The sequence below is a fragment of the Verticillium nonalfalfae genome (genome assembly GCF_003724135.2).
Source record: "Verticillium nonalfalfae strain VnAa140/NRRL 66861 chromosome Unknown scaffold_226, whole genome shotgun sequence".
NCBI lineage: Eukaryota > Fungi > Ascomycota > Sordariomycetes > Glomerellales > Plectosphaerellaceae > Verticillium > Verticillium nonalfalfae.
The window spans coordinates 2,142-26,723 of record NW_021167451.1 but is presented as its reverse complement, the minus strand read 5'-3'; the positions used below and the strand labels follow the sequence as shown (position 1 = coordinate 26,723).

The 24,582-nt window shown below is 49.3% G+C and overlaps 7 protein-coding genes across 7 annotated transcripts; 2 read left to right on the top strand and 5 right to left on the bottom strand.

The window, feature by feature from the left end:
- Positions 1 to 568: 568 nt before the first annotated feature.
- On the bottom strand, positions 569 to 1,348 carry D7B24_004085 (uncharacterized protein; the record flags this gene model as incomplete). Its single annotated transcript, XM_028638261.1, has 3 exons — positions 569 to 825; positions 876 to 1,124; positions 1,177 to 1,348. The coding sequence occupies 3 exons, from the start codon at positions 1,346 to 1,348 to the stop codon at positions 569 to 571; spliced, it is 678 nt and encodes a 225-aa protein (XP_028490387.1).
- Positions 1,349 to 2,577: 1,229 nt separating this feature from the next.
- On the bottom strand, positions 2,578 to 6,308 carry LCB1 (serine palmitoyltransferase component; the record flags this gene model as incomplete). Its single annotated transcript, XM_028638260.1, has 8 exons — positions 2,578 to 3,662; positions 3,716 to 3,861; positions 3,939 to 3,970; positions 4,498 to 4,515; positions 4,601 to 4,777; positions 4,850 to 5,852; positions 5,916 to 6,016; positions 6,078 to 6,308. 8 exons carry the CDS (start codon positions 6,306 to 6,308, stop codon positions 2,578 to 2,580), a joined length of 2,793 nt encoding a protein of 930 aa, XP_028490386.1.
- Positions 6,309 to 7,119: 811 nt separating this feature from the next.
- On the bottom strand, positions 7,120 to 13,102 carry FKS1 (1,3-beta-D-glucan synthase; the record flags this gene model as incomplete). The annotated part of the gene is made up of 3 exons (XM_028638259.1): positions 7,120 to 7,480; positions 7,531 to 12,834; positions 12,906 to 13,102. The coding sequence occupies 3 exons, from the start codon at positions 13,100 to 13,102 to the stop codon at positions 7,120 to 7,122; spliced, it is 5,862 nt and encodes a 1,953-aa protein (XP_028490385.1).
- A 2,591-nt stretch (positions 13,103 to 15,693) lies between these two features.
- Positions 15,694 to 17,490, top strand: D7B24_004082 (uncharacterized protein; the record flags this gene model as incomplete). Its single annotated transcript, XM_028638258.1, has 1 exon — positions 15,694 to 17,490. The coding sequence occupies one exon, from the start codon at positions 15,694 to 15,696 to the stop codon at positions 17,488 to 17,490; it is 1,797 nt and encodes a 598-aa protein (XP_028490384.1).
- Positions 17,491 to 17,667: 177 nt separating this feature from the next.
- On the bottom strand, positions 17,668 to 18,385 carry MOG1 (multicopy suppressor of ts gsp1; the record flags this gene model as incomplete). Its single annotated transcript, XM_028638257.1, has 3 exons — positions 17,668 to 17,965; positions 18,034 to 18,249; positions 18,309 to 18,385. 3 exons carry the CDS (start codon positions 18,383 to 18,385, stop codon positions 17,668 to 17,670), a joined length of 591 nt encoding a protein of 196 aa, XP_028490383.1.
- Positions 18,386 to 19,224: 839 nt separating this feature from the next.
- HNT1 (hit protein 1) lies at positions 19,225 to 19,933 on the top strand (the record flags this gene model as incomplete). The annotated part of the gene is made up of 6 exons (XM_028638256.1): positions 19,225 to 19,267; positions 19,333 to 19,415; positions 19,478 to 19,546; positions 19,610 to 19,702; positions 19,758 to 19,772; positions 19,826 to 19,933. The coding sequence occupies 6 exons, from the start codon at positions 19,225 to 19,227 to the stop codon at positions 19,931 to 19,933; spliced, it is 411 nt and encodes a 136-aa protein (XP_028490382.1).
- Positions 19,934 to 20,059: 126 nt separating this feature from the next.
- Positions 20,060 to 21,694, bottom strand: D7B24_004079 (uncharacterized protein; the record flags this gene model as incomplete). The annotated part of the gene is made up of 4 exons (XM_028638255.1): positions 20,060 to 20,550; positions 20,603 to 20,702; positions 20,763 to 20,804; positions 20,858 to 21,694. 4 exons carry the CDS (start codon positions 21,692 to 21,694, stop codon positions 20,060 to 20,062), a joined length of 1,470 nt encoding a protein of 489 aa, XP_028490381.1.
- Positions 21,695 to 24,582: the final 2,888 nt, after the last annotated feature.

Here is a 24,582-nt window from a genome sequence, read left to right as displayed (position 1 = left end):
ATAGAAAGCGATTCTATATTAGTAGGTAGAGTTATTACGTCTTAAATATATCGATGCATCGAGTCGCTATAGGGTAGTCTACTCGCCCAGGTTGTCCACTCGCCTAGGAAGTCCGTTACCTTTCTTCTTAGACCCTTAACCCCTTTATATTCTTTAGCTTAAAATAAGGGCGATTAGAATATTTAACTTATATATCGATCTAATACTTCCCTCCTAAAATATAATAACTTTCTTTTCTCCCTTCCCTTCTACCTTTATCTATTAAGATATAAGACCTAACTTAAAATCACTATTTACTTAAAGTAGTTATTTACTTATAGGTTCTAATTAGTAGGGTTATTATATCTTACTCTATTTCTAGAGTAGGAGGGTATATAAATCTAAGCCTTATAAAGTATATAGAGTATAGGCTACCTATTACTAGGTTAATATTAACTGAGTATATACTACTAATAGTATCCTATACTTAGCAGGCTTGTTAATAGTGATAGTAACTATATCTTTAAGATGTTGATTCTTTTAAATATTGTACCCTTTACCTGGGTGGGGGATGCTGTAGTGTCTTTGTTTATGTGTCCCTTCTGTCTATGATCGCCTTCGCCACCATTGCCGTCGCCCTCACAATCAAACTGTGCTCATAGGAGTGAATCTTTTTCTCCAAGTCTTCCAAATCTTCCCCGTTCCACTCAATTTCTTGAGTAATAATAGGCTCGCCCCTATCCACTTCGTCAATAACGTAGTGGGCCATTATACCTGTGCGTTTGATGCGGCCAGCCTTGAGCTCTTCGAAAGCTCGCTCAATCGCCCTGGCCCCATCGAATTCTCCTACATCGACGTATGAGTACGGAGCCCTGCTGGTGTGTTTCTTGACTTACCTGGTAGAGCCGGATGAAGATTGATAATCTTCACCCCTGCCTTCTCGAGAGGCTCCAGGAACGAAGTTGAGAAGACGTGCATCCAACCGGCGAGAACAATTAACTCAGGCTTTTCTTGGCTCTCTGAGAGTATTCTTGCAGCCAGCGTAGAATCGTAATTCTGACGCCCCTCAGTCACCTTCTGCTCATCTGACTCTCCCCTTTGCAAGAACCCGTGACTGATCAGATTAAAGTACTCCCAAGGGATGCCTAATCTGAGGTGAGCTGAAGGCTCAAAAAGTTCACACGAGGAAGACCTGACCTGCTTTCTCCGCTCGAGCAGTTGCATGTGCATTCTTCCGATTCGTGATGAGAGAAATAATGCGGCTATCTGGAAGCCCACCAACAGCTATGGCATCAATGAGGGCTTGGAAGTTCGAGCCATGGCCGGAAGCCATGACCAAGATCCGACAAGGCGACTTTCCCATGATCATGGTGTAGAATTTCGTGATTGATTGAGTTGCGGTTCAACAGTATCAATGAAAAACCAAGTCACTGCTTCGGGTGAGAAAGCTTGTATTCAAGATTTTCCCTCCTCAACATGTCACGTGATGGGCGCGGCGACATACAGCAGTCAGGAGTAACTCTGCGCGCCAACGAGTTCTTTGGCCAAAATATCTCAAACAAGTTGAAGTACATATGACAAGCTGATAAAGTATATGCTGCCAAAACGTAATGCCACGGTGGATATGCGAATAGCGTGATTCGAGGAAGCTATTGAAATGCCGACGGCATCACACAGTGCTCAGGTCGTAACAGTCACTGCTAGACCCTTGAAACTCGTATAAAGTTATGGGGCCCAGGAAATCCCCCTTTCGTCGACAGACATTTCGTTAAGTGTCCCCGACGCTCTCCGTGATCAAATGCAGAAGCGGCAGCTCGAAGATGTATTCTGGTTCTGAGACAGCGCTTTGGAGACCTTTGGAGACGCAGCTGCCTGAGGAGCCTCTAGATCCTAGCTAATGTGAACAAACAAGCTGTGCACCTCAAAATGGCTTCGAGGTCTTCATGTTGTGGATCACGCGAATAGTAAAACCCCAAGGCTGCGGCGCCTAATCACATGCTTCACGGATCAGCATCATATCATATCATTCGGCATCGCCCGCCAGCCTTGAGGATACAACCAATACAGTAGACATTCCTTCAGACCCCAAGACCCAACCCCTTTAGGTCTCTGACCATCGGTTGGCGAGGTGCAGTCTCCCGGGGCTTGTAAGAGGACATAACATCCATGCCGCTTGTAAGGTCCTTCAGCACCCAACCATGTATATCACCACACTACCAGTGGATGGACAAACCTCTATGCGTTCGATTGGGAAGACAGGTTCTTTTGGGGCCAATAAAAGTACCAAGATAGGTTGATGGCGCGAGCCATCATCGCCCAGCTATTGCCATCGCGGAAGCAAGCAAATGGAGATCAATCAAGTCAGTCATGCCGGGAGTTTTTTTTTTTGACCCTATATGTGTATCAGGATAGAACTAAAGATGAAATGACTGTCGATATATTGCTGGTCGCTCTGCTTCAGAAGTGCTCGAGATCTAAAAGCCGAGCATGTCCAATACTTTTGCTGAGTTCCGATTCCGAAGCCCCATGACATCGACATCACGATAAACCGAACCGAACCTTGGCAACGATGCGTGTCCCAAGCATGCCTTCGGCAGTTTAGGACGACGAGTCAAGGCCGTCAATGCCCCAGAATTGCTCAGCATTGAAAGTATCGGCGGAAACAGGCTTCCAGGGATCGTTGAAAGCAGAGAAGAGGAAAAGGTCGCCAGGATGGTCTGAAAAGGCGGCCCTGATTGACTCGATGGCGATGCTCTGCTGGCTGCGGCCAGGAACCGCAACGCGGTTAATAGTTCCCTGCCACGGCCATCCAGTCTCACTGACAACCATGCGCGTGGATGGATCGGCCAGCTTCGACTGCACCTCAGAGACCATGCGGGTAATGAAGGAGCCTGCTTCATCGGCCGGAGTGTTTCCGTCGAAGAACGGATGGACATTCATTGCGCAGTAATCAGACTCGTCACACAACTCAGGATTGTCCCGGACAGCAATGAAGGTGTCCACAGTGACGACAGGGCCTTCATAACCGGCATCCCTGAGAAGCGAGCGAGTTTGACTCATAGCCGAGACCACCTGGGAGGGAGTGGCAGCCTTTTTGTTCACAAGCTCGTTGCCAACGCTGACAGTATCGACGATCGACCATTCTTTACCGACGGCTTCAACAATGGACGCGACTTGCTGATCGATGCCTGCAAGCTCAAAAATGCCAAGGAAGAGCTTGAGACCAGCTTTTTTAGCAGCCGGGACAACCTTGGCCACCTGCTCACAGTCGATTCCGTAAATGCGGACCATCGAGTACTTTCCTGTGAACGTAACAAAGTCATCATGGACCTGGTCGGCTGACTTGCAGTCACCCGATGCAGTGTACGGTGCGTAGGCAATGCCCGGGAGACTGCTCGCAGCCGAGCCGGACCCGGTTTTGGAACTGCCTGTGGCAGCAGGAGCGTCCGTTTTGAGAGTCGAGCTGGCGTTGGGTGTCGAGTCCGCAGATTCAAGAGTGATGACTTGAGTCTCGGCAGGCACAAACAGGACGTCTCTCGTGGCGGTGTGCTGACCAGAGCCGTCCTTGCCTTTGTAGACCACAACCTTGGGGACTACGGTCGGAGATGAAACAGAAGTGTCCACGACTGTCAACAATTGTTCCGCACGGCGCTCAGCATGAAGCAACCGATGCCGGTAGTTGCCTATAAGTTCGGTTAGGGAAGTCAACAGACAGACGATTTCGATGTGTTCCTACCAGTCGGCTTCGCTTGACAAACAGCCAGCAGGCCAAGTGTCACAGCGGCAGGAAGAGAAAACATGCCAGCTCTCATGATGAAGTGGAAAATGAGCGCAAAAGGCTCTAGCTTGATTAAGGAGTGAGGGTGCTTGGCCGTACCGCGACTTCCACGAAGGATAAGTTAGCACGTTCCGTCATGGTAGGTTCCTCGACCACAGAACCAAGTCTGGGACGGACATACCGGCTGAACAAGCATAGAGTAATGAGAGAAGACTACAACAGTGTCCAGGCTGGACAATCGCGCAAGAAGGAGACAGGAGAAAAGAAGGTAGAGCGTATGCTGCGACGCAACGATTGCCGGGGTGCAAGGAAGAAATAGTACGACCGCGACAGGCATACTGCATACCACGAGCAGCATTGGCTGCTGAATGTAGCCAAGAACCCCCAAAACATTGAGAACACGGACAGAAATGAGGGAGAGGGGGAGGGGGCGGGACAAGTCGCGACTGGAATGCAGTGCATGCCAGACTTCGCTACCCCTCTACACCCCCTCTCTCTCTTGACGGTTTGCCATCGCAAGGGATACTCGCCAATTGGTCTTGGATCAACATCTTCGCTTCACACCTCCTGGAGTTCGCAACCGACAAGCATCTGAAAGTGCATTTGTGGTAGCTGTTGATACATACCGAATTAAGATTAAATTGTCGATCCTGAAGAATCAGCTAACTTACCCTCACCTGCCTTGTCTCAACAGGCCATGAGAATAACATCTTCTGCGATTCGCATTCCATTGTACACACCTGTGCCTCCAAAGCCAGCTGGGAATCACACAGCCTGAAACCGAATGTTTTACAGCGAGTTGCTCCATCACGCGCTTCGAATGCTGGCCTTTCGGGTCATAACCTTTGTAATGGCATGTCGGATCGTTACCCCCGCCTTCTCGATATCCTTCTTCGACAGGCCCGACGTCACGCAAATCTTGAGGGCCGGCTGAACCTGCCACCCGTCGTCACGGGGTCCAATGCTGTTTAGCAGTGGCGTCGTCTTGAGTCTAGTGATAAGAACCCCGTTGGCTAGAGCCTGCATTGCCCAAGACCGTTAGCAAATCCACTCGTAATAACGAGGACATGAAATCGAACAGGAGCGTTATACCTCATCAACACAATCCTGCAAGAGACGCTCTTGCTCCACCATGGAAAGATTGCGGGCTTCAACTACATCACCCTTCAGCACCAGTAGCATGATGGGATTCTCGGGAACGCTGGTGCACGTCACCCAGTCGCTGCGGGGGTCGAGTTGCGCCCGCATCGCCCGAATGTTATCGCGACACTGCGTCAGGATGTCGGGGTTAGATTGGAGCACGCTAACCGTCTCGCTAGCTGTAACAGCCAGCATCGCGGGAAGAGCTGCCGAGAATGTGTAGGATGCTGCGGATATGCGCTGATGCTCAACCACATCTTTAGCCCCGGCGCAAAAGCCGCCGCCAGCGCAGAGAGGTCCAGCCAGAGACCCAATAATCATGTCTACCTGCGTAGGATCAACGTTCTGCGCCTCCGTCAAGCCTCGTCCAGTTCGACCCAATGTGCCAAAGGACCATGTTTCGTCGAGGATGATGCGGAACTTGTACTTTTCTTTGAGTTCGACGAGCTTCGGCAGGTCAATGCTGTCACCTGTGGTCTCGAAGAGGCCCTCGGCGACAATGAATCGCCTTGTAAGTCTCTTGCCGGCCTGTTCTTTGACAACCTTTTGCATCACGCGCTCAAGGTCGTCCATGTCGCCATGCTGGTACCACTTGATGCTGCTCCTGGAAATCTCCAGACCTTTCCGGATAGAGTAATTTACGGCCCGATCAGCGACGATAATGTCGCCGCGCTTACAAAAAGCTGGGATAACGCTGGAGATTGTAGAGAAAGCCTGCGCGTACACGATACAACTCTCTGTACCAAGGTACGCTGCAATGTCTGCCTCTGTCTTCATGTGCACATCCTGTGTTCCGTAGAATTGGGGGGGACCGCAAGGTCCTACCCCATATGTTCGCAGTGTTTGAATTGCTTTCTCTTTGATCTGTTCGTTGGCATTGAAGTTGTAGAAATTGTACGTCGCAAGATTTGTCACGGTCCGTCCATTCCCGAGCTTCGATTTAGGTCCAGTCGGGCTAGACGATGGTTAGTTAATGGCTGAATGGTTTCTCTCAATACTTGATCTGGTCAAATCTTACCCGACGATGATGGGAAGCTTCTCAGCCTCCATTTCTTCAAAGGCAGTCTGAGCACCCACAAGAGGCTCAGGTGTCCAATCTTCCACCAACTCGTCGATTTCCTAGTCCCGTATTAGCGAACAAGGTAAGTTGCCTCAGATCACAACCTCAGGGGTGACGTACGTCGTCGCGAAGCTTGACATAATTCTGTTTCTGGGTCGAGTAGGAAGGCGACAGAAGATAGCGGATGAAGAAGATGACGAGGACCAATTCCAGAGCGGATCGAATGGGATCATTTTGATAGCTAGACTGCACGTAGCGCACCAGGACCGCTGAGCCAGGGACTTTCTGAAAGCTCGTAGCGGCGTGTCGCCACCAAGAGGCCACCAAGGTCCGGATTTCGTCGGGATCCATCGTAAAGTTGACGTATCTTTCCTTTGACGACGGAAAACGTTGGCTGAAACAGGATATCTCGCACGAGGGGCTGTCGTTAGGCTGGTGTCTGATTTTCAGTGGTTGAATGGGCTTTGGGAAAAGGTACTCTCCATGCATGTGAAGGATATACTCCGTAACAGGGGAGCGGCGCTAGTGGATCTCTATGGTACCTATGTAGGCAAGGCACCCAATATGACAGACGTGGGATGTGACGGAGAAAAAGCAGCAGACGCGTACAAGAGAAAGGAGACCCACAATGCTGCGCCTTATACCTCTGGTGCCTAAATTTAGCGTCAGTACTTCTTCGTATGATCATATTCGAGTAGCAGAGAGTAAATATCGCTCATTGAATTAGGGCATATAACGAACTGCATATCTAGTCCGCCCTACATTACCTATGTTTCACAGAAGTGGACGGCCTCGATTATGTATTGAGCTAGTACCTGCTGAGATGTACATTAAGCTTTTTAGGCAGGCGGTGACCATTCTATGTACTGAGGCAGGGCTCCGGCTGTATCACCTATGCGCTCCACAGACACAATAAGCACCGAGGACATAAGAGTTTTCAGACGATCTGACCTAACAAGTTCATACTATACACAATTCTAAGGCCCAACTTCCCATTACCGCGTGAGACAAGACTGTTGCTGCATAAAGAAACAAAATGCCCAACAGGGGGCTCGCATCCGCCTACCCTGTTCCCCGTATGTCGACATGTCAAGTGCTCCAATCTGTCGCCATGAGTGGAATGAATCTTAGGGGACACACTACACAAGCCTTGCTGGTTGACTTAAAGAAGACGGACCATCCTGTCGTTGGCGCCCCTTGTCGCCCGAGCGTTGCCGCCGAGCGAGAACGTGGAAATTGTCAGGGCGACTCCGGTGTAGTCGTCACCCTTGGGGCCCGTCTCGGTCTCATTTCGTGTGTCATCATGGTCAAGCCCGTTCGGCTGGACCAGTTTCATGCCACTGACCAGGTTTCCAAACTGCTTTTCAGGGTCCAGGACATCCAGGTTGCCGACAACAACAGGTCCAGCGATCAAAGCCACAAAGACGACAAACATGACAAAGTAGAGCACAGCATAGCGGAAAACACGCTTGCGCCTAAGCTTTGATTGCTTCATCGAGTAGATGGGCGGACGGATTTGGCGGCTTGATGAATATTAGTCTTGTGTTGCTTGGAAGGAGTGATTGCGACGTACCTGGGCCGCAGCCAAAACAGCATAATAGAATGAAGCATATCGATTTTCGGAATCAGGATCAAGGGCAACATGAAGAATAGCAGTGTGTGGCCGAGCACGAAATCGGCCGCAAACATGCTCAGCTCAGTGATTTTGCAGAGGAATTCGCGGGCTGGTTGGGAAACCGAGTGCCAACCCATGGAATACCATTTTCCTGTCCAGAATGCGATGTTAGACTGGTCAGTCTTGATCTCGCGCGTCAATGTCAACGAGACAATGAGCTTGAAGATGAACCGCTGGATAGCTACAACGGCGATCATTCCGCACAGAGTTCTAGCAAAGTTGAAGCTCTCCAGCACGAACAAGACTTCGAAGAAAACCAGAAGCATGATGACTGCGATTGCGTGAGCAATAGCGGCTAGAACGCTGCCGAACTTTTTGCAGCACATGCTGAGAAGAGGACCCATGAAACATGCCATGCAGAAGAATACAAGCAGCGCGCCCGCATTAATGGCAAGTGGCGCCAAAGCGATGACGCCGATCCTGATCAACGAGCTCGTCGGTGCGATTGTGACGTTAGGATTGTTATCCTCGTTTACTCCAGTTTGCGCGTTGATGTAGAGAAACGGGACAACCGTCACAAGAACCAGCACGAACGGCCAGGCAATTTCGCCCCAGAAGAGGTTGGCGATTGCGGCGCGAGGCACATCGGCGGACATCTTGCCGGATGGGTCGCCGAGTGCCTTGCGCTTATAACCAGTAATACGCGTCCTGGAAAGTCGGCAGAAAGCAATCCACGAGGATGCGTGTGACCGTGAATTACCGCGCGAGAGCCAGCGTAGAAAGTCGCGATAGTCGATGAAGAAATCACTCCAAGCGAACTGGTGAGGGTTATAGAGGAAGGGAGAGATGACCAACGCCATCAGGGTGATCCAGAAATAGGTCAAAGCCGCCTGCCAGATGGTGACCGTGGCGAATAGGAGCATCATGAGGAGTCGAGAGCCAAAGTAGATGGAAGGGCCGGCGAAGCGGGAATAGAGAACACCAAAAGGAATGCGAGCGGTGGCAAACCCACGACCAGTACCGATGTACCGAGCGCCGCCAAACGACAGATCTTGTTGGACCGAATTGGCGTAAATTTGGCAAACGAAGACCTCGAAGAACGGCGAGAGCGAGCAAATTTGCTTTGACAGACGTTTGGCAGCCCTCCAAAATCCTCGTTCCGTGAGCTCTTGCACGAACAGGGGGACAAAAGACAAGAAAATGACGAAAATAATCGACAAAATACTGCGGTAGACCCAGTCCTGAATCGCGTCCGTGTTGGCGCAGCCAGTAGGAAAAAGAGCGTCGGTGGGAGGAACGTCTCGGTTGTAATTGCAAGGAATGGTTTCGTGGCGAAGGGCGCCCAAGTTGAGCAGGCAGATCATGAACATCTGAATGGACAACATGATGAACATGTTGTTGATGTGAAATCCAGCGTGGGCGTAGTAGAAGGACAAGAACCTGTCAAGAGGGAGTTGTGTACCAAGATAATAATACTCTCTCGAAAGCATTTGTTCTCCCATACCGGTACCGATCTTGGTGACGAAGTTCAGAATCGATCCGAAACCCAGATCACGACCCTTGCCGCACTGATAGTATTCGCAGTGTTTGATACGACCACCACGAATGACAGCTTGCATACCAGCGTAGATATCCTCGTTCAGATGTAGACCCTTCTGAGCTTTGGAAACTCCACCTCGGGTGGTCATGAAGATACCATTGAGGAAATCGGGGTGCCCATAGTGTAGCTTGCCGCCAATTTCAGCCAAAGTACGTGCAAATAGCGTGCCGAACGTCTGCTCCTTGCCAGCGGCAACATCACCAAGGATGCCGATGTTCTCTGAGAAAATATACTCGCGAGCGCCCAGGATAGCAACAGGAGAGAATGCTTTGCTCTTGACGCCAGGGGTGTAGGGCGAGGCCGTATCGGTCTTCATTTCCTCGAATTCGGCTAGGACGCTGCGAATCTTGAGACACTCCTCAAGGTAGTTGTCTTGGTTGGCGTCAATCAGCTGGATGTATTCGCCGCGATAGAAGATGATGGAGTGGTTCTGGTTGTCTGATTTGCCGTCTCCAAGGACAGGGTTGCCAGAAAGCTGAATACGGAACTTGGGTCTTCTCATGCCATTCTCCATGATTTCAGAATGTCCGTCAATCAAAGCGGAGTAGAGGCGCGGCTCTTCACCCTCAGCAACGGGCAATTCTTCGTCCAGGTAAGCAATTTGCAGGTCAGGGTAGGCGCGGAGCAGGAACTCAGTGTTCTCCATCTCCTCCTTCTTGAACTTCGCGTAACGCTGCATAGAGACAATGATTTTGAACTTGCGGCGCGCCATGCGCTCAAGCTCACGCTCGAGCTTGTCAGAGTTGCCACCGAACATCTGAACCACTTCGGGGTTCTCAACACGATACAAAAGCTTGATGGCGCGGCTGTAGTTCATGAAACCAGAAATCGTGCGGTACAGTGTTTGAGAGCGAAGCGAGGCCCAAATACGAGTGCGGAGTGTGTATTCGGGGGCAGAAGATTTGAAGCCGATGCAGTAGAAGGGCAAGTCGTCGATCTTGCTCTTGGCGGCATCCTTCTCTGGCTTCTCCAGCTCGCCGTTGAATTGAGAGGTTTCATCGGCGAGGATTTTGGTGTCTTTGACAAAGCAGTCCCACTCGTGAGGATGAAGCTGCTTGAGGTATTCGAGCAGAGTAACACGGGAGTACGGCTCATCTTCCCGAATGATCTCGCGAAGTGAGAGCAAAATCTTCTCGCTATAGTGGGGGATGAGAACGGAGAATGTCGGCATGTTATCCACAGGCAGAGGCTCTGGAATCGGGGTGGAAAGCGACTGGGCGAAGAAAGACAGGCGACGTTCAGCCTCGCTATCAGCGGGGAAGAATTCAGTGCTGAAAGACTTGTCCTCCTGTGAGACGAAGAAGGTAGGGGCTCGAAGGGTTCGCTTGCCCTCCTGTTCGGAAGGGACCTGATGGTACAGCAACTTCTGAACGTGGTCGATAGCAAGCAGGTGCTCCCGGTACATGGAGATGACGATGGCATTCCAGACCTGGGAGATCAGGACCTTGGGCTTGTACTTGATCTCCATGTCCGTGGTGGCCAGTACCTTCGAGTAAATGCGCTTAGGAAGGCGGGAGAAAATATTCCTCCAAGGCGTCCAAATCGAAGAACCGATGTAGAATGATCGAGCGATGGAAAACAGGGTGTTCATCAACACGTACCACAGATAGGTGTCCAAGAAGAAGAAAATAACATCAGTGAATGCCATCAAGCCCAGCAGAATGATACCCTGCTGCTTGCAGAGGACATCGGCCATGCCAGTGCCGAACAGGGAATCGCCCTGGCACTTGAGCTTCATGATGAAAAGGTATTTAATCGGATCCCTGAACGACAGGGCCAGATAGGCATATGACACGCCAAGCTTGACGCCAAAAATAGCGGCCCAGAGGCCGTAGGACATCGCGAGAGCATTGCCCTTGAGGCGAGGGTAGCTTGCGGTGAAGGTTTGGCTGGCCACGTACTTCCGGGAGTTCTTGGTCAAATAGCTGCCGAACAGGCCTCCCAGCGGCATAACGGCGAAAAAGAGGAAAGTGAAGACGGCGACCAAGAATTGGACGATGCCCAGAATTTTGGCAATCTTTTCCTGTGCAGCTGTGGCGACGAACAAGATGTAGACACTCGGACCAATGTTGATGGCGAAGATCAATATTAGGAAGAGTAGTCGCTTGGTCAGATGCTGCGCTCCAGCCCAGCGGCGAGGGACGTAAGCCCATTCAGCAAGTGTGGCGAAAATTTGGATCAGGGAGGCAATGCTGCCACCCAGAGCGACAACAGACCAGTACTTGGAAGCAACAGGGTCTTGGTCGACTTGTTGTTCGTAAGATGGTCCGATGATCAGACTTGGTGCGTTGAAAGAGGTGTAGAACCAGAACATGGTAAGGTGAATGATCCAGATGCGGTTGAAGTTAACAAGCAAATGGAACCATGACCTGGACTCCTTGTATGTCTTGAAGAAGCATTTGGGCCAGTTGATCTCTGCGAACTTGAGATAGCGTTCGGCAGGGGCGAGGTCAACCAAGCGGGACTTGTCGCCAAGGACAATGCGCTCGATGCCCTCGGGATACCAGAATAATTGGTTGCAATCATCGTAGCCAATAATTTGATGGTGATCACGTTCCCGGCGCACGTAAACGCCATCCGAGATCTCGTAGCCCTGCTCCCTGCAATACTGATATAGAGGCGTGATGACATTGTTCAGGAAGGTGAACTCTTCAACAGGTTCAACCAGGTTCTGGCAAGCCGGAGAGTTGAGATAGTCATCCGCACACTTGAAGATGAAGCAGAGACATTCAGGCATGAAGCGAACCTGGTTCGCCTCGCCCCAACACAGCAGATACAAGGCGATCTGGCGGGTGCGATCGTGTTGTGACATGCGGTTCATGCGGGTCTTCCAGCGGTACTCAGCAGCCTCGAGGCTGTCGTCGTTTTCAAGGTCGGCCAGCGCCTCATCCTCGGTCTGGTCCTTGCTCTTCTTATTCTTCTTGTTCTTACGCTTGAGACCCTTGCCCTTCACGTTGGCGAAACCGACAGCGTCGTCGAGGTCGAGGTGAGCGGCGAAGTACCACTTGCGGTAGTTGGCGTTGTCTCCGCCGATATAGTCTGCGTGAAGGGACAGGAGCGCTTGGTTGGGGGTCATGCGAGAAGCACGCGAATCTAGCAAAGTCATGAGGTGATCGTACATGTTGCGCATGCTGTCACGCTGGAAACCAAACTTGGCGGTCAGATCCAGGAAGATGTCCTCAACCTCTTCCTTGGAGAGCGGGATCTGGGCATCCGAAGTCCAAGCAGGATACGGCTCACGAGATCGCTGCCCAGCAGGAAGGGCGTTGCTGTAGTCCATGCCGTAGTTGGGAGTTGAGGCGCCAGAAGAGCGATTGCCGCCGTACGAGATCTGAGACGAGGGAGGCCTGTACCCGCGACCGCCCGAGGGATCAGCGCCGTAGCTGTTGGAGCGCTCATCTCCACGACCGTAGTAGTCCATATCGGTGGCTCGAGCCATGTCGGACCTCATTGTGAAGTCGCTGAAGGTTTCAGAGTCCTCTTCAGAACCCTGACGTCGGCCACCTGAGCCGTAGCCCTGGTTATAGTCCTGGTCGTAGTACGCCCCTTGTCCCTGCTGGCCATTGTGTCCATTGTAGTAGTCATCCTGGTACTGGTCCTGGCCGTCGTAGTAACCGCCATCTTGCTGATAGGGATTGTTGGGGTCAGCATTGTAATAGCCCCTGAGCAATGTTAGCGTGGCACTCTGGGAATTCGCGATGGATCAACGCAAGGGCGTCTGATTACAACATACGATTCGTCGTAGTACCCATCGTTGCCCTGTTGGCCACCACGAGTGTCGTAGCCTTGGTTGTCGTAATAGTACTGGTCGTTATTGTCCTGATAGTACCCATCGTTTGCAGTGCTACCTTGCTGGTTTCCCTGTTGACCACGCTGCTGGCCGTAGCCGTCATCGTAGTCCTGGTGGCCACCGGCTGGATAGCCCGACATGATGGCGAAGACTCCTCAGCTGCTGTCGGATTCGACACGAAGCGTGGATGCAGTGGCGCCGGAAGTCGCGGAAGCGCGGCAGGTCGGCTGGGAAATGTGTCTTTGGGGTTTGATAAAGAAGATTCTCGTGATTTTGTTTGGCTGGTCGTTCTGGTCGAACGAGCGAGGCGTCCGGGGCTTGCTGCTGAGTCCGGGGCGATGCGGTCGCTGCTCCTCAACGTGTCAAACGAGTGGCGATGGGAGCGAAAGACTAGGCTTGAGACTGCCTGTGTAGGCTCATCTGGCGACGAACCGAGACGAGGCAATTTAAAGAGAGAGGCAGCAGGAAAGAATTGACAGACAATCAACGCGGTTGATGGTCGTGCAGCATCCAATGCAAGATGCTCCAGGTGGGTAAGAAGGAAAGGGGGGTTGCGGATGAAGATGGAAATGCGAATCCAGACAATCGTACTGGAAAAGAGGAAAGGATCGAGGTTGGGAGGCGCGAGGCAGGGGGTGGCACGGGCAAAGGGGGCACTCGGCGCGCTAGAAAGAATGATGGTGGGCCAGTGACGATGGAGTGCTTGTACCGTACTGTGTGAGGGATTCCATCTGCCAAGACCTGGTCTGAGGTTCGCTCAGGAGAGGTAGGTAGCGAGCAGCAGAACTTGCAAGCCGATCCTGTATCTCCTTGCAATGCCTGTGGAAAACAGTGCAATGAGTTACAGATCACTGTGTTATGTGTAGAGCACACCCCTGAGCATCGTGATGCTCCTCAAGACCACTGCAACTTTGTTGAAACTTTGCTCGCTATACCACAGTGCGTTCTACCGTGCCTTAGCCAGGGGCATCAGCAACACATGGCATTCGGGTTTTCGCGCACACCTACTCGTCTGAGGTGACTAATTCGTTCATCGCACTGTTTGTTACCCCTGCCGGACTGTCACCCGTTGAGCCCACTCTGTCTCAAACTCCGCTGTACGGGTCCACACAGTGCGCCGAAAGCGTCCTGTGTCAACAGTGCCTCCTTAGTGGGTCCTACATGTTGAGGGCACGATCTACCGGTAGACCTTATCTCCGGCCAACATTGTGCGCATCAAGATCACGGCTCTTGCGTAGTCTTGATGAAGAGGGAACAGCATTGCTAGAGAGAAAGAGCGATGAGGGTTTCTGGCTCAGTTCATGCGCAATCGTCCTTGGCTTCTGGCTCGCACACCAATCGATCTTCAACATACCGTGCAGTGGTGGGTAATCCGCGGAATGGTACTTTGAATGTGTGTACACACCGTATCGCCATCGCGGCCTACAACATTAGCGAATAGGAGCTTCGTTTAAACATGGTCCAGTTGTACCTTGCTGCCACCAACAACATTGCAAATGCAGGGGGCATCCAGCCTGTTGCCCAAACCTGGAAGGACTCAGCGGGCTGGCCGGTAATGTATATGTAGGTCCAAAGCGTGATGTGATTGGCATGTCAGTGATGGGAGCCTCCGCTGTTCCATTCTAAATACAGTGTACCGGGGCAGGGGCAGGGCGACGCGGCATCACTGCCCTGGTCATTTTCTTCGCACTAGTGCTGCCTGTTCAGCTCTTCAGTCGTCATCATTGTGCAGGCCGAACTGACATGCCCATCAATGACCTGGAATTTAGGGGGATTGTGGACCTGTCACCGCTGGAATTCCCACTCACTATTGCTATCACCATCGCACCAACTTTGCTCGCTGCTCCCTCAATGGCTGGCGGAACATGGTTTTGAGCTCGAAGAAAAAAGCCAGCCAGTCAGTCCTTTCAAACCTGGATGCAGAGTCCTAATACCATACACTATCATAACCCATAATTCGATTGAACTGATGAGGCAACGTGCTGCCAAGGCGTACTTTGTCCGCTCTCACAATACCTTGGGTTCCGATGGGGGACGGGATCGTCGGACTTGTGGAGTGCCCGAATGCCACATTACCTCAAAAGCACGGCGTGGTCCAAATTATGGGCGTCGTACTACGGCCCACTAATACATACCACGACTTGTGTTTTGGAGGCGGAGCAATAACAGCCAGTCTGCATACCACCGCATCAACCATGCAAGTTCGCGCAGGACATGCTGCGTATTCATCATCAACCAACACTGGCGGCTTAGGGTTGCATTCGGTGTGCTAGACGTGAATCTTGGAAAAAGAACGGTTGCAAAGTTACTCAATTCCCTATACTATGCGTTTTGAGGAAGAGGCCAACTGGGTCAAAAGTCGATCACTGAATCTTGAGCATTTTGGACCTGATTGGTAAAAGCGCATCTTTCCGAGAACGCAGGTGGATGGTATTAGCTCATTGTGGCCAAAGAATGATCAAACTCGCATCGACTGAATGAATGGAGTTGCGAGCTCGGACCATGCTCACAACAGCGCAGCAATCAAGAATCGAGGTTTCCGAACCGTTGCCCCGTGCAACGGCTCTATTGTAATTGGATCTTCCCAGCAGATTCTCCATTGTGTAGGTAACCGCGATTCGTTTGCGGTCTACGGATATCACTGAAGGATAAGTCCTCCAAGTGAAGAGTCCTTTCTTTGTAAAGGTCCCAGAAGAGTTCATTTTGGTCCATTTCGCTGACACCTGTCATCATGGCCGAGGACCACCTCTCCAGCGATGACGAGCTGCCAGACCTGGATATCTTGCTGGAGAGACTTCAACAAAGAACACGACAAGCCAAAGAAGGCCTCGCCAAACCTGACGACAACAACTCGGCGGGGTATACGACTAGCACTAAAGCACCCACCCTCATCCGACACGGAAGCCTAGGACAAGCACGAGACGCCTTTTATCACAAATTTCCTACCCGCAATGAACATACTGTTGAGCAACAGACACACGGCAGTCGAAGACACGTCAATGAGCATTCATCAAGAATACAAAATGCTGCTGAACGATACCAACTTCGTAATCAGCCATGTTCAGCAGCACTGCCGGTATCGTCATCTCAGAGGGGCGATGATGGAGACGCCAACAATGCTTCAATCATATCTTTGGACTCAACAATTGATACGGCAGGCGAAGGGGAAGACGACGAGGATGACGATACGTTTTATAGCTGCACCTCCAGCGGCTCATATCAACATCTCATGCCGGCAGGGTTGCCCCTTCGTGTGTCCAGTACATCGCGTGAGACCAGGGCTATCAACAAAAATCAAGGGAAGAAGGCCAGTACGTGCGATGCAAAATCCAGGGAGCTTGTACGAAAGCACAAAGTAGGCTCATCAGGCAGCAGAAAGAACACACCAGAGTCTCGGCAGAATTCAGCTGTTCATGATGTAGCTGGGTCCCTAGCACACCTGAACCTGGGAAGCTCTCTGACGAACTCGTCCCAAGACTTGGCGTTTTCAAAAGCGACGATAACGCTACTACCACCGTCAGGGCAGAACAGTCAGACATTGACATACCCCAGAAAGCTGACAGCGTTGCCTACAATACCCCAAAGGCCAAGTCAGGACCTATTCTGGAATCAGGACACTGTCGATGAGTGGAAAGACGAATGCTTGCCCATAAAAACAAGCCTACTGCCACCAGCACAAAAGGTCCACGAGAAATCCAATATAGGCAAACTTAAGCCGAAAAGCCAAGCATTGAAGAAGGGCTTTGAACAATCAAGACAGCATCTTGGAGAGGTTTTCCTCGCGGAGCTTGATGACGCGATTCTCCAGGGTCAGCTTCGTAAGCTCACCAAATCGACAGGAGGAATTAAGATTGTATGGTCTAAAAAGCTCAATACCACGGCCGGGCGCGCGAATTGGAGGAAAGAGAAGCTTCCTGACAGACAGGCCGGCATTGAGGGGAGCGTTGATATGTCCCGACACTACGCGTCCATCGAACTTGCTGAAAAGGTCATTGACAACGAAGATCGGCTGTTCAATGTCATTGCTCATGAATTTTGTCACCTCGCAAACTTCATGATCAGCGGCATCACTGGCAATCCCCACGGCAAAGAGTTCAAGACCTGGGCGGCTCAAGTGTCAAGGACTTTCGCAGACAGGGGCATAGTGGTAACCACGAAGCACTCCTATGATATTGATTTCAAGTACGTCTGGACATGCACAGAATGCGGGACAGGTTTCAAGCGGCATTCGCGCAGTATCAACCCCGAACGGCATCGTTGCGGCGCCTGCAAGGGCCCGTTGCAACAAACTAAACCAATCCCGCGGAAACCCGCTGGTAACAAGTCAGGATATCAGCGGTTCGTTCAAGAGCAGATGCCGATTGTAAAGAAGGAGAACCCGGGGAGTCCGCAGAAGGGAATGATGCTACTCATCGCACAGAAGTGGGCGCGTAGAACCGGAGCTGCAGCGGCCTTGGACTCCTCGGAACATCAGCTGGATGAGGCCAAGGGAGACAAGTCTAGTAGGCTAGATGGTACAGTCCGATGAATGCGATGCGTTGCATCATGACAATCTGTAAAGGGCGTATGGGGCTTGTGGTGAGGGACGCGCAGTGCTGATACCTCGTTGTAACTTGGTAGGATGCATGAACCGCTTGGGCTGGGTATATAATTCGACATCACAGCTATGATAGGCAAACCTGACGTGTTGGTGAAGCTGAGCAGCTCAGACTTCCCCAAAAAGGGTCCAGTCTTTGACTTTGAAGGTCTCCCAGACCCTTGCAGCATAATCAACCGCATCTCCGATCAGCTTGCCCTGCTTTCCCAACTCGAGATCTACGTCCTCTTCATTGTACTCGCCCCTAATGTGAGGCACGTTGATCGTGATGAGGATGTCCGTCGATTCTTTTTCGAGGCGCAGTAAGGTCAAAATAATCGCCGTGAAGTCGGGCGAAGACGACCTGTCTCCAGACTCGGCACGGGGGGTCTGTGTCGCGATCAGGGTGTAGGCGGGAATGTCCTCGCTTGGTAGAAAGAAAGACCATGTCAGAGGAGGTGAACAGCGAAGGAGGAACAGCTATCATGTACGTACCCAATACGAGAGAACTGGGTTTCTGTCGTGTTCCACACCTTGACAGTGTCCACTTCAGAGCCTACCAGCTCCTCGAGGTGTGTTGTGAGGGCGCGGCCATCTATCTCTGGACCAGTGCCAGAGGGGCCTACGCGTTCCGTGATGTCGAAGATAATGCTGGTGAACCCATCTTGGTCGATGTAGACTTCCTGGTTGTCCGGTACCTGTCTTAGTTTGCTACGAGAGCATTAGGTATTATTTCATGTGGCTCGGACTACGTCGTCGCTTCTCCGTACCTGACATCGGCAAACTTCTCGGGCAGGTCAGAAACCAATGCCCCGCCGTACAACAGAGTGTTCTTATAACGGGTCATGACGGGCGTATGTATTCAGGTGAAATCGGGTGCGTAGCGAAGAGTTCTGTTGGATACTTGGCTATCGTACGTGCGATTTAAGAGGTTGCGAGGCTGAGAAATGAACCATGTACGCGACAAGCAGGCAGTTGGGTGACGCTGTGACGTACGTGGGGTCTGCCCCCTCCTGCCCTGGGCACGGGAAGGTGGGGTTGCAGGATGCCATAACCTGACCGACCATCCACTTCAAATGCCAGGAGGGATTACAGCTCAGTTTGTATCATCCCCCTTTACCCCGCCCTGCAAGTTCTTCTCAATAAGCTCATTTCGTGCTCCAACAGTGTTTTCTATGAACAACCAAACTCTGCAAGCATGCACGACATCGATCATGATGTGATACAGCAGCCTACATCAAACCGTCAAAGATAAGATATTTCAATTAGAGATTCGACGTGGGTCGACTGCTGGGCTCATCAGGGATAAATGACCCGTGAGTGGAAGGAAGGTGCTTTCAGAGGAACAGGCAAAAACAATGTGATCCAAATTCCAAAACAAGATTCGAACTCACGTTCATTGGTGGCCAAAGATTGAGGGAATGGAGTCTTATGGGCCAACTAACGGTCACATCTGGTAAAAGGCAAGAGGTGAATTCGATAAGTGGTCCCACTCCGGCTAAACCGCTGTCTAATTTATATCTATATAGAGATCCAAAATGCTGACCTAATCCATGTGCCCGTTGCGGGGAAAGTACGCATTCATTCATCGTGCGTCCACAGATCTCTCCTCTTCCCATTTCATCGAAACACTGACAATATACAAGCTTTACTTCAGCTTGATGACAACATTGCCGACGTTTCAACATGACCAGCCTCGCTTCTTGTATCTTCTGCAAAATCGTCAAGGGTGGGTACTGATGACACGTTCCCTCCTGGTTTCACCGTTGACCCCCTCTTGTGTCCCGGCTTCAGGAGAAATACCTTGCTTCAAGCTCTTCGAGAGCGACAAGACGTTGGCGTATCTAGACATAAATCCACTAAGCCGGGGTCATGCTGTAAGACTCAAACTATCACGTGTTTCGTCGGCTTTGACTCTTTAGTCACTAACTTGGACCAGCTCGTCATTCCTAAGCATCATGGTGCCAAGCTTACCGATATTCCTGACGACCACTTGATGGAGATTCTGGTAAGCCTCTTGCACCATAATACAATTCCAACCCTGGCACAGTTCAGCTAATACACCGCTCAGCCCGTCGTCAAGAAGCTGATTAACGCCACCGGCGCAGTTGATTACAACATACTGCAGAACAATGGCCGCACCGCTCATCAGATGGTGGACCACGTCAGTTCTTTGCCACGCCTTCCTCGTCTCTGACAGAAATTGCTGACACTCGCAGGTCCATTTCCACATGGTATATGCTGTATTTATATTGATGTGCTGCGTGTTAGCTAATTCTATTCCTAGATCCCCAAGCCCAATGAGACGGAAGGGCTCGGTATCCGCTGGCCGCAGCAGCAGACTGACATGGATAAACTCAAGGCCCTCTTTGAGGAGCTCAAGTCCAAGGTGTAGTCTCCACAGAAGCCGGCACATGTCCGTGTATCTGCATGTACCAGTTGAAAATTCGAGCAGTCAGGCCCTGTGGCGTGGTTAAGCACCAAGACTATGAACCATGTGTTCGTTGCAAAGTCATAACTTCTAGTCTAAATCGTCGGCTGAGGTCTCAACAGCGACGCGGCCAGACGGAGGAGCAGCAGCTGGGTAGAAATCGATCTTTCCACCATCCTGTAGCACACCTATTCTGTCGTAGTAGGAGCGGGCTCGAAGGTACGGGTCGAGGGTCCAGTAATCCACCCTGAGCTTCTGCGCGAGGTTCTCCCTCTCGACTTGTACCGCAGCCGCTTCTGCGGACCCACCCGTGGCAATCCAGCGCATGGTTGCTGTCTCCCAGTCTTGAATGAGATGCTCTCGCCCCTCCAGAAGCTTGTCTCTGGTCACCGTGTCCTTCATTCTGTCATTTTCACCAGGGATTGGCTCGGTGTATTTATACTCCCAATCTTCCTGGCCGTCCAATTCGCGAGGGATGCGCTGCGGCTCGATGAACTCCTGCATCTCCTTCACGTTGTTGGTGAAGTGCACCTTGCTTGCCACGACAGGGTCGAGCCACCCCTTGATAATCCTCCAGATCCCTACCATCGATTAGCTGGTCATTGTACACACTGGCGGGCCAACGGTACGCACCCTGAAACACCCATGGGGCCTTATGGACCAAGACAGCTCCAAGCGACTCGGGGTAGTTCGCCTCGAAACACTTGATCATAAACTTAACGGGGGTGTAGTCCTGTTGTAAGATGTCAGTGTTCCTGTGACCAGAGGTTGCTGAATGGAAGCTTCAACATACCATGTTAGCCATGGAGAAACCGGTCATATCGAAGATGATTGTCTGAAATACAAATCAGTCAGAAGTTCCGCTGCAAAAGCGCCTCAAGAACTCACAGCTGTGTCAACAGGCGGCGCCAGAACCATCCGTGCTGTCTCAATAAGGTAAACAGTGTACCGCTCGAGGCTCTCCTCGCATTGTTCTCCCTGCTTATGAAGTCGCACACGAACAACGCAAATGGGACGTCCAGACTTGTCAACGCCATGTAAGAAGCTCTTACCCATGCGAATTTGAGCCATGAAATCAGCACCGAGCTTTTTGGCATCTCCGTCGGCGCCTTGCTCGTCTGCCACGGCACTAGCCTCGCCGTTCTTCATAATGTCGTCATCAACATGAACTTCGGTGAGCCTCCAATTCATGGTAGAAATCATCATAACCAGAGCCTTGTCGACGTCCCACTTGCGAGCCCGGAGGAAGCGCAACAGCAGAGCATCTGGGTGGTCATGCTTGACCATGCTCCAGATGGTGGCACGCAGCGACTGAGGTGTCTGGTTGGCTAGGGCGTCGAAGAATTGCTGTGTCTGCCCATACTTGTCCTCTCCATCGCCCTCTTTGATGTGAGTCATCAAACCAGGTGAAGGTTGGGCTTGCGTGGGCGACTCATTCTCGGCAGCCTTATGCTTCTTGCCGAACAGAGAGATGCGTTTTTTCTTAGGTTTCTCTTTCTCAGCCTTGCCTGCACCGGGCGTGGCCAGATCTGATCCGGTTTGGGAGTTTGTGTCACCGGCGGATGCGGCGTCGGCCGCACCACCGGCAACGGCCTCAGTCATGCCGTTGACATTCTCATCCGTTACACCACACAGCTTGAGAACGTGACCCCATAACTGGCGCAACTTCTCTTCCTGGTCGGGCGTCAGGTTTCCCGGGCGTCCTGGATGCGCCTCTTGCCCCATGATTTCTTTCTTGGAAACGACAGCTACGTCTTGCGTGGGTGTCTGTGATGGTTTCTGTTCTACCCAGTAGTCGCCCAAGCTGACTCCAACACAAATCAGTAGAAGAGTGGCAGACAAGGCAAGTAGGTCGAGACGAGATTCAAGTTGCTCAGGATAGATGAATCGATGATCTACTCTGGGAGCGCATGCCACTCCTGGCGTAAGGCGGACAGCGTGGTTTGAGGGGCGTGAGAGTGGGCGCAGATGAGGCCTCGGAAAAGCCGGAAACAGCGAATGCGGTCGACTACGGGCCAATAAGCGTTTGGGCAGGTTTGCGAGGTTGATGCTCATGGAGGTTTGGCGAAACGAGGTCCGGAGGAGCTTGCAGCTTGACTCAATGAGGGTGACGAGGCCACTTCAACACACCAAACACAATCTCTACGTCGAGTCGAAACACACGTTTCTGAGCGATGCAAGACCAAGGAAGGGTGCTCAGGAGCTTCCAGAAGAAAAGTCAGCAATAAAAAGATAAGGCCCGAAGACGCGGTGTAAGATCGTACTGTTATTGATGACGACCTGCCTGGAGGGAAGGCGAGCCGATTGGCGTGAGAGAAGAGAGGTGTGTGGTTCGTGTGTGATTGTTGTCTGTGTGTGATTGAATGACTACAGAAGACTTGGGGATGTGGAGCCTACAATAAGCACGCAGTCACCTAGTAAGGCCCTGATCGTCTCGAGCATTTAAAGCTAAATATATTTGGCTCTAAGTGACTTACTTAAAACGGTACTAGTATACTATTTCGGAAGTACCTCTAAGCCCCCGGTTCTTTACCTAATTAAGAAAATAGTTAGAGACGGTCGGATTAAGGGTTTTCCTTTCCGTATCGAGCCTTAACCCTCTTTTCTAATCGTAAATTATAACTAAGTCTATTAATTCTATACCTCTACTATACGAATTTCTATATATCTATTATAGAATCGAACTTTTTAATTACTAATAACGATATAGTTAGAATCGCTTCTACGCTTAAGCGAAATATCCTCGATCTTAACGAAACTAACCTATTTAATAATAATAAAGATACTTTTTCGCGAATAGAATCCGAATCTCTTTTCTATACGTAAAAAGACCCGAATACTAATTAAATTAAGGGGCGGAAGGGTCGTTTTATATAATACCTAGAGGCTACGAAGCTCTTCCTTAAACGCCTTAAATATTTAATAATATAAAGAAGACTCTTTATAATAAGTAATAAGCGTATTACTCTTAAGGCTATGCTCGAGGAAATCCTACCCGATTTATAGTTAACGTTCCTTATACTAAATATTACTTTATAAACGCTCTCTATAAAATATAATAATCTTTATACTAAATATTAGAAGATTCTATAACTTATAGAGACTTCTAGAATAACCTATAATAACGAGATAGGTTAAATATTAACCTCTAAATAGAACTAAGAAACCTTTAAAAGACGGAATAATTATATAGCCTAAGTATAGCTTCGAGGCTTCCTTTATATTAACTCTCTAATAAAAGAGATATAGTTTTATATATATATAATAAGCGAGGATATTATAGAGGTTTAGGATTATCGCTAATAATAGCCTTTAAGCGATAAAAATATAATTAAAAGGTAGGGAAAGAGGTAGCGGATCGAGAAGCTAAGTAAGATATAAGATCTAAGCTATAATATAGAGACTCCTACTCTAAGGGTCGATCTCTCTAGCCTTAACTTACCCTTTTCGGCCTCTTTACTCTCCTCGTAGTATTAATAGGCTAAAGCTTAACTTTTAATAATATAGGGCTAAATAGTAGCTACTTAGGTAATTTAGGAGGGCCTTAATAAGCTTATAGCTCCTAAAGGCGAAGTAGTAATAGGGTAAGTATTACTTATTTACGAATAGCTATTTAGTTAATATCTCGGATTTAAAGGTCTTCTAGAAGTAAAAGAATACTTCTCTAATAATCCTCTTAAGGCCTTTACCTTTAATTACTTATTATAGAGCTCTTAGTTATTATTTCTATAAAGAATAAATATAATAAGTAATATAAATAATAAATAAGTTAATATAGAAAGAGGGATTAATTTAATAGAAGAGGTAATTTAATATTTAAATATAGATTTTAGTTTATATAATTAATAACGCTAATTATATATAGTATAGCTTAGAATCGATTTAAGCGTTTTAATTAATTAGAGACTTACTCTTTTAATTTCTAAATAGAATTATTATTTAATATCCTTAATTCTAAGCTTTACTTATTTCTAATTTAATATTATACTTTTTCTTTTACCCTTTATAATGCTTTTTCTATATTTATTCTAATATTTATAATAAATTTAATATTTTTTAAATTATCTTTTTTATCTTATTATTATTATAGAAAGTTCTAGAGACTTATTAAAGTATATATTATATTAATTTATATCTTAAATAAGTATTCTAAGGGTCTTTTCCTTAATATAGTAAATATACGCTTTAAGATACTAAAAACTTATTTAACGATAGCTTAAAAGTATATATAGATACGATTATACTTATCCTCTATTAATAGGTTATCTTAATCGATATTTTCGAAGTCTCTAAAGTAATATCGATATCCTCTAAATAGTATAATAAACCTTTAAAAGTCCTATATAAACCTACTATCTACGAAATAGAAACGGCCTTTAGATACTTAGAACGACTTTATTAAAGCTTATATTAGAAGAATAGATTTATTTATTAACCCCTCTATATTTATTAAAACGTAATTAAATATAAAGTCGAATTTCACTATAGTAAATACGTTCTAAGATATCCCTCCTTTTTTATTAAAGAATCTCTTTTAAGAGGAGGCCTCTATAAAAGCTAATATATAAATTCTATTAATAGCTCTAATATAGCTATTAAACTAATAATATCGT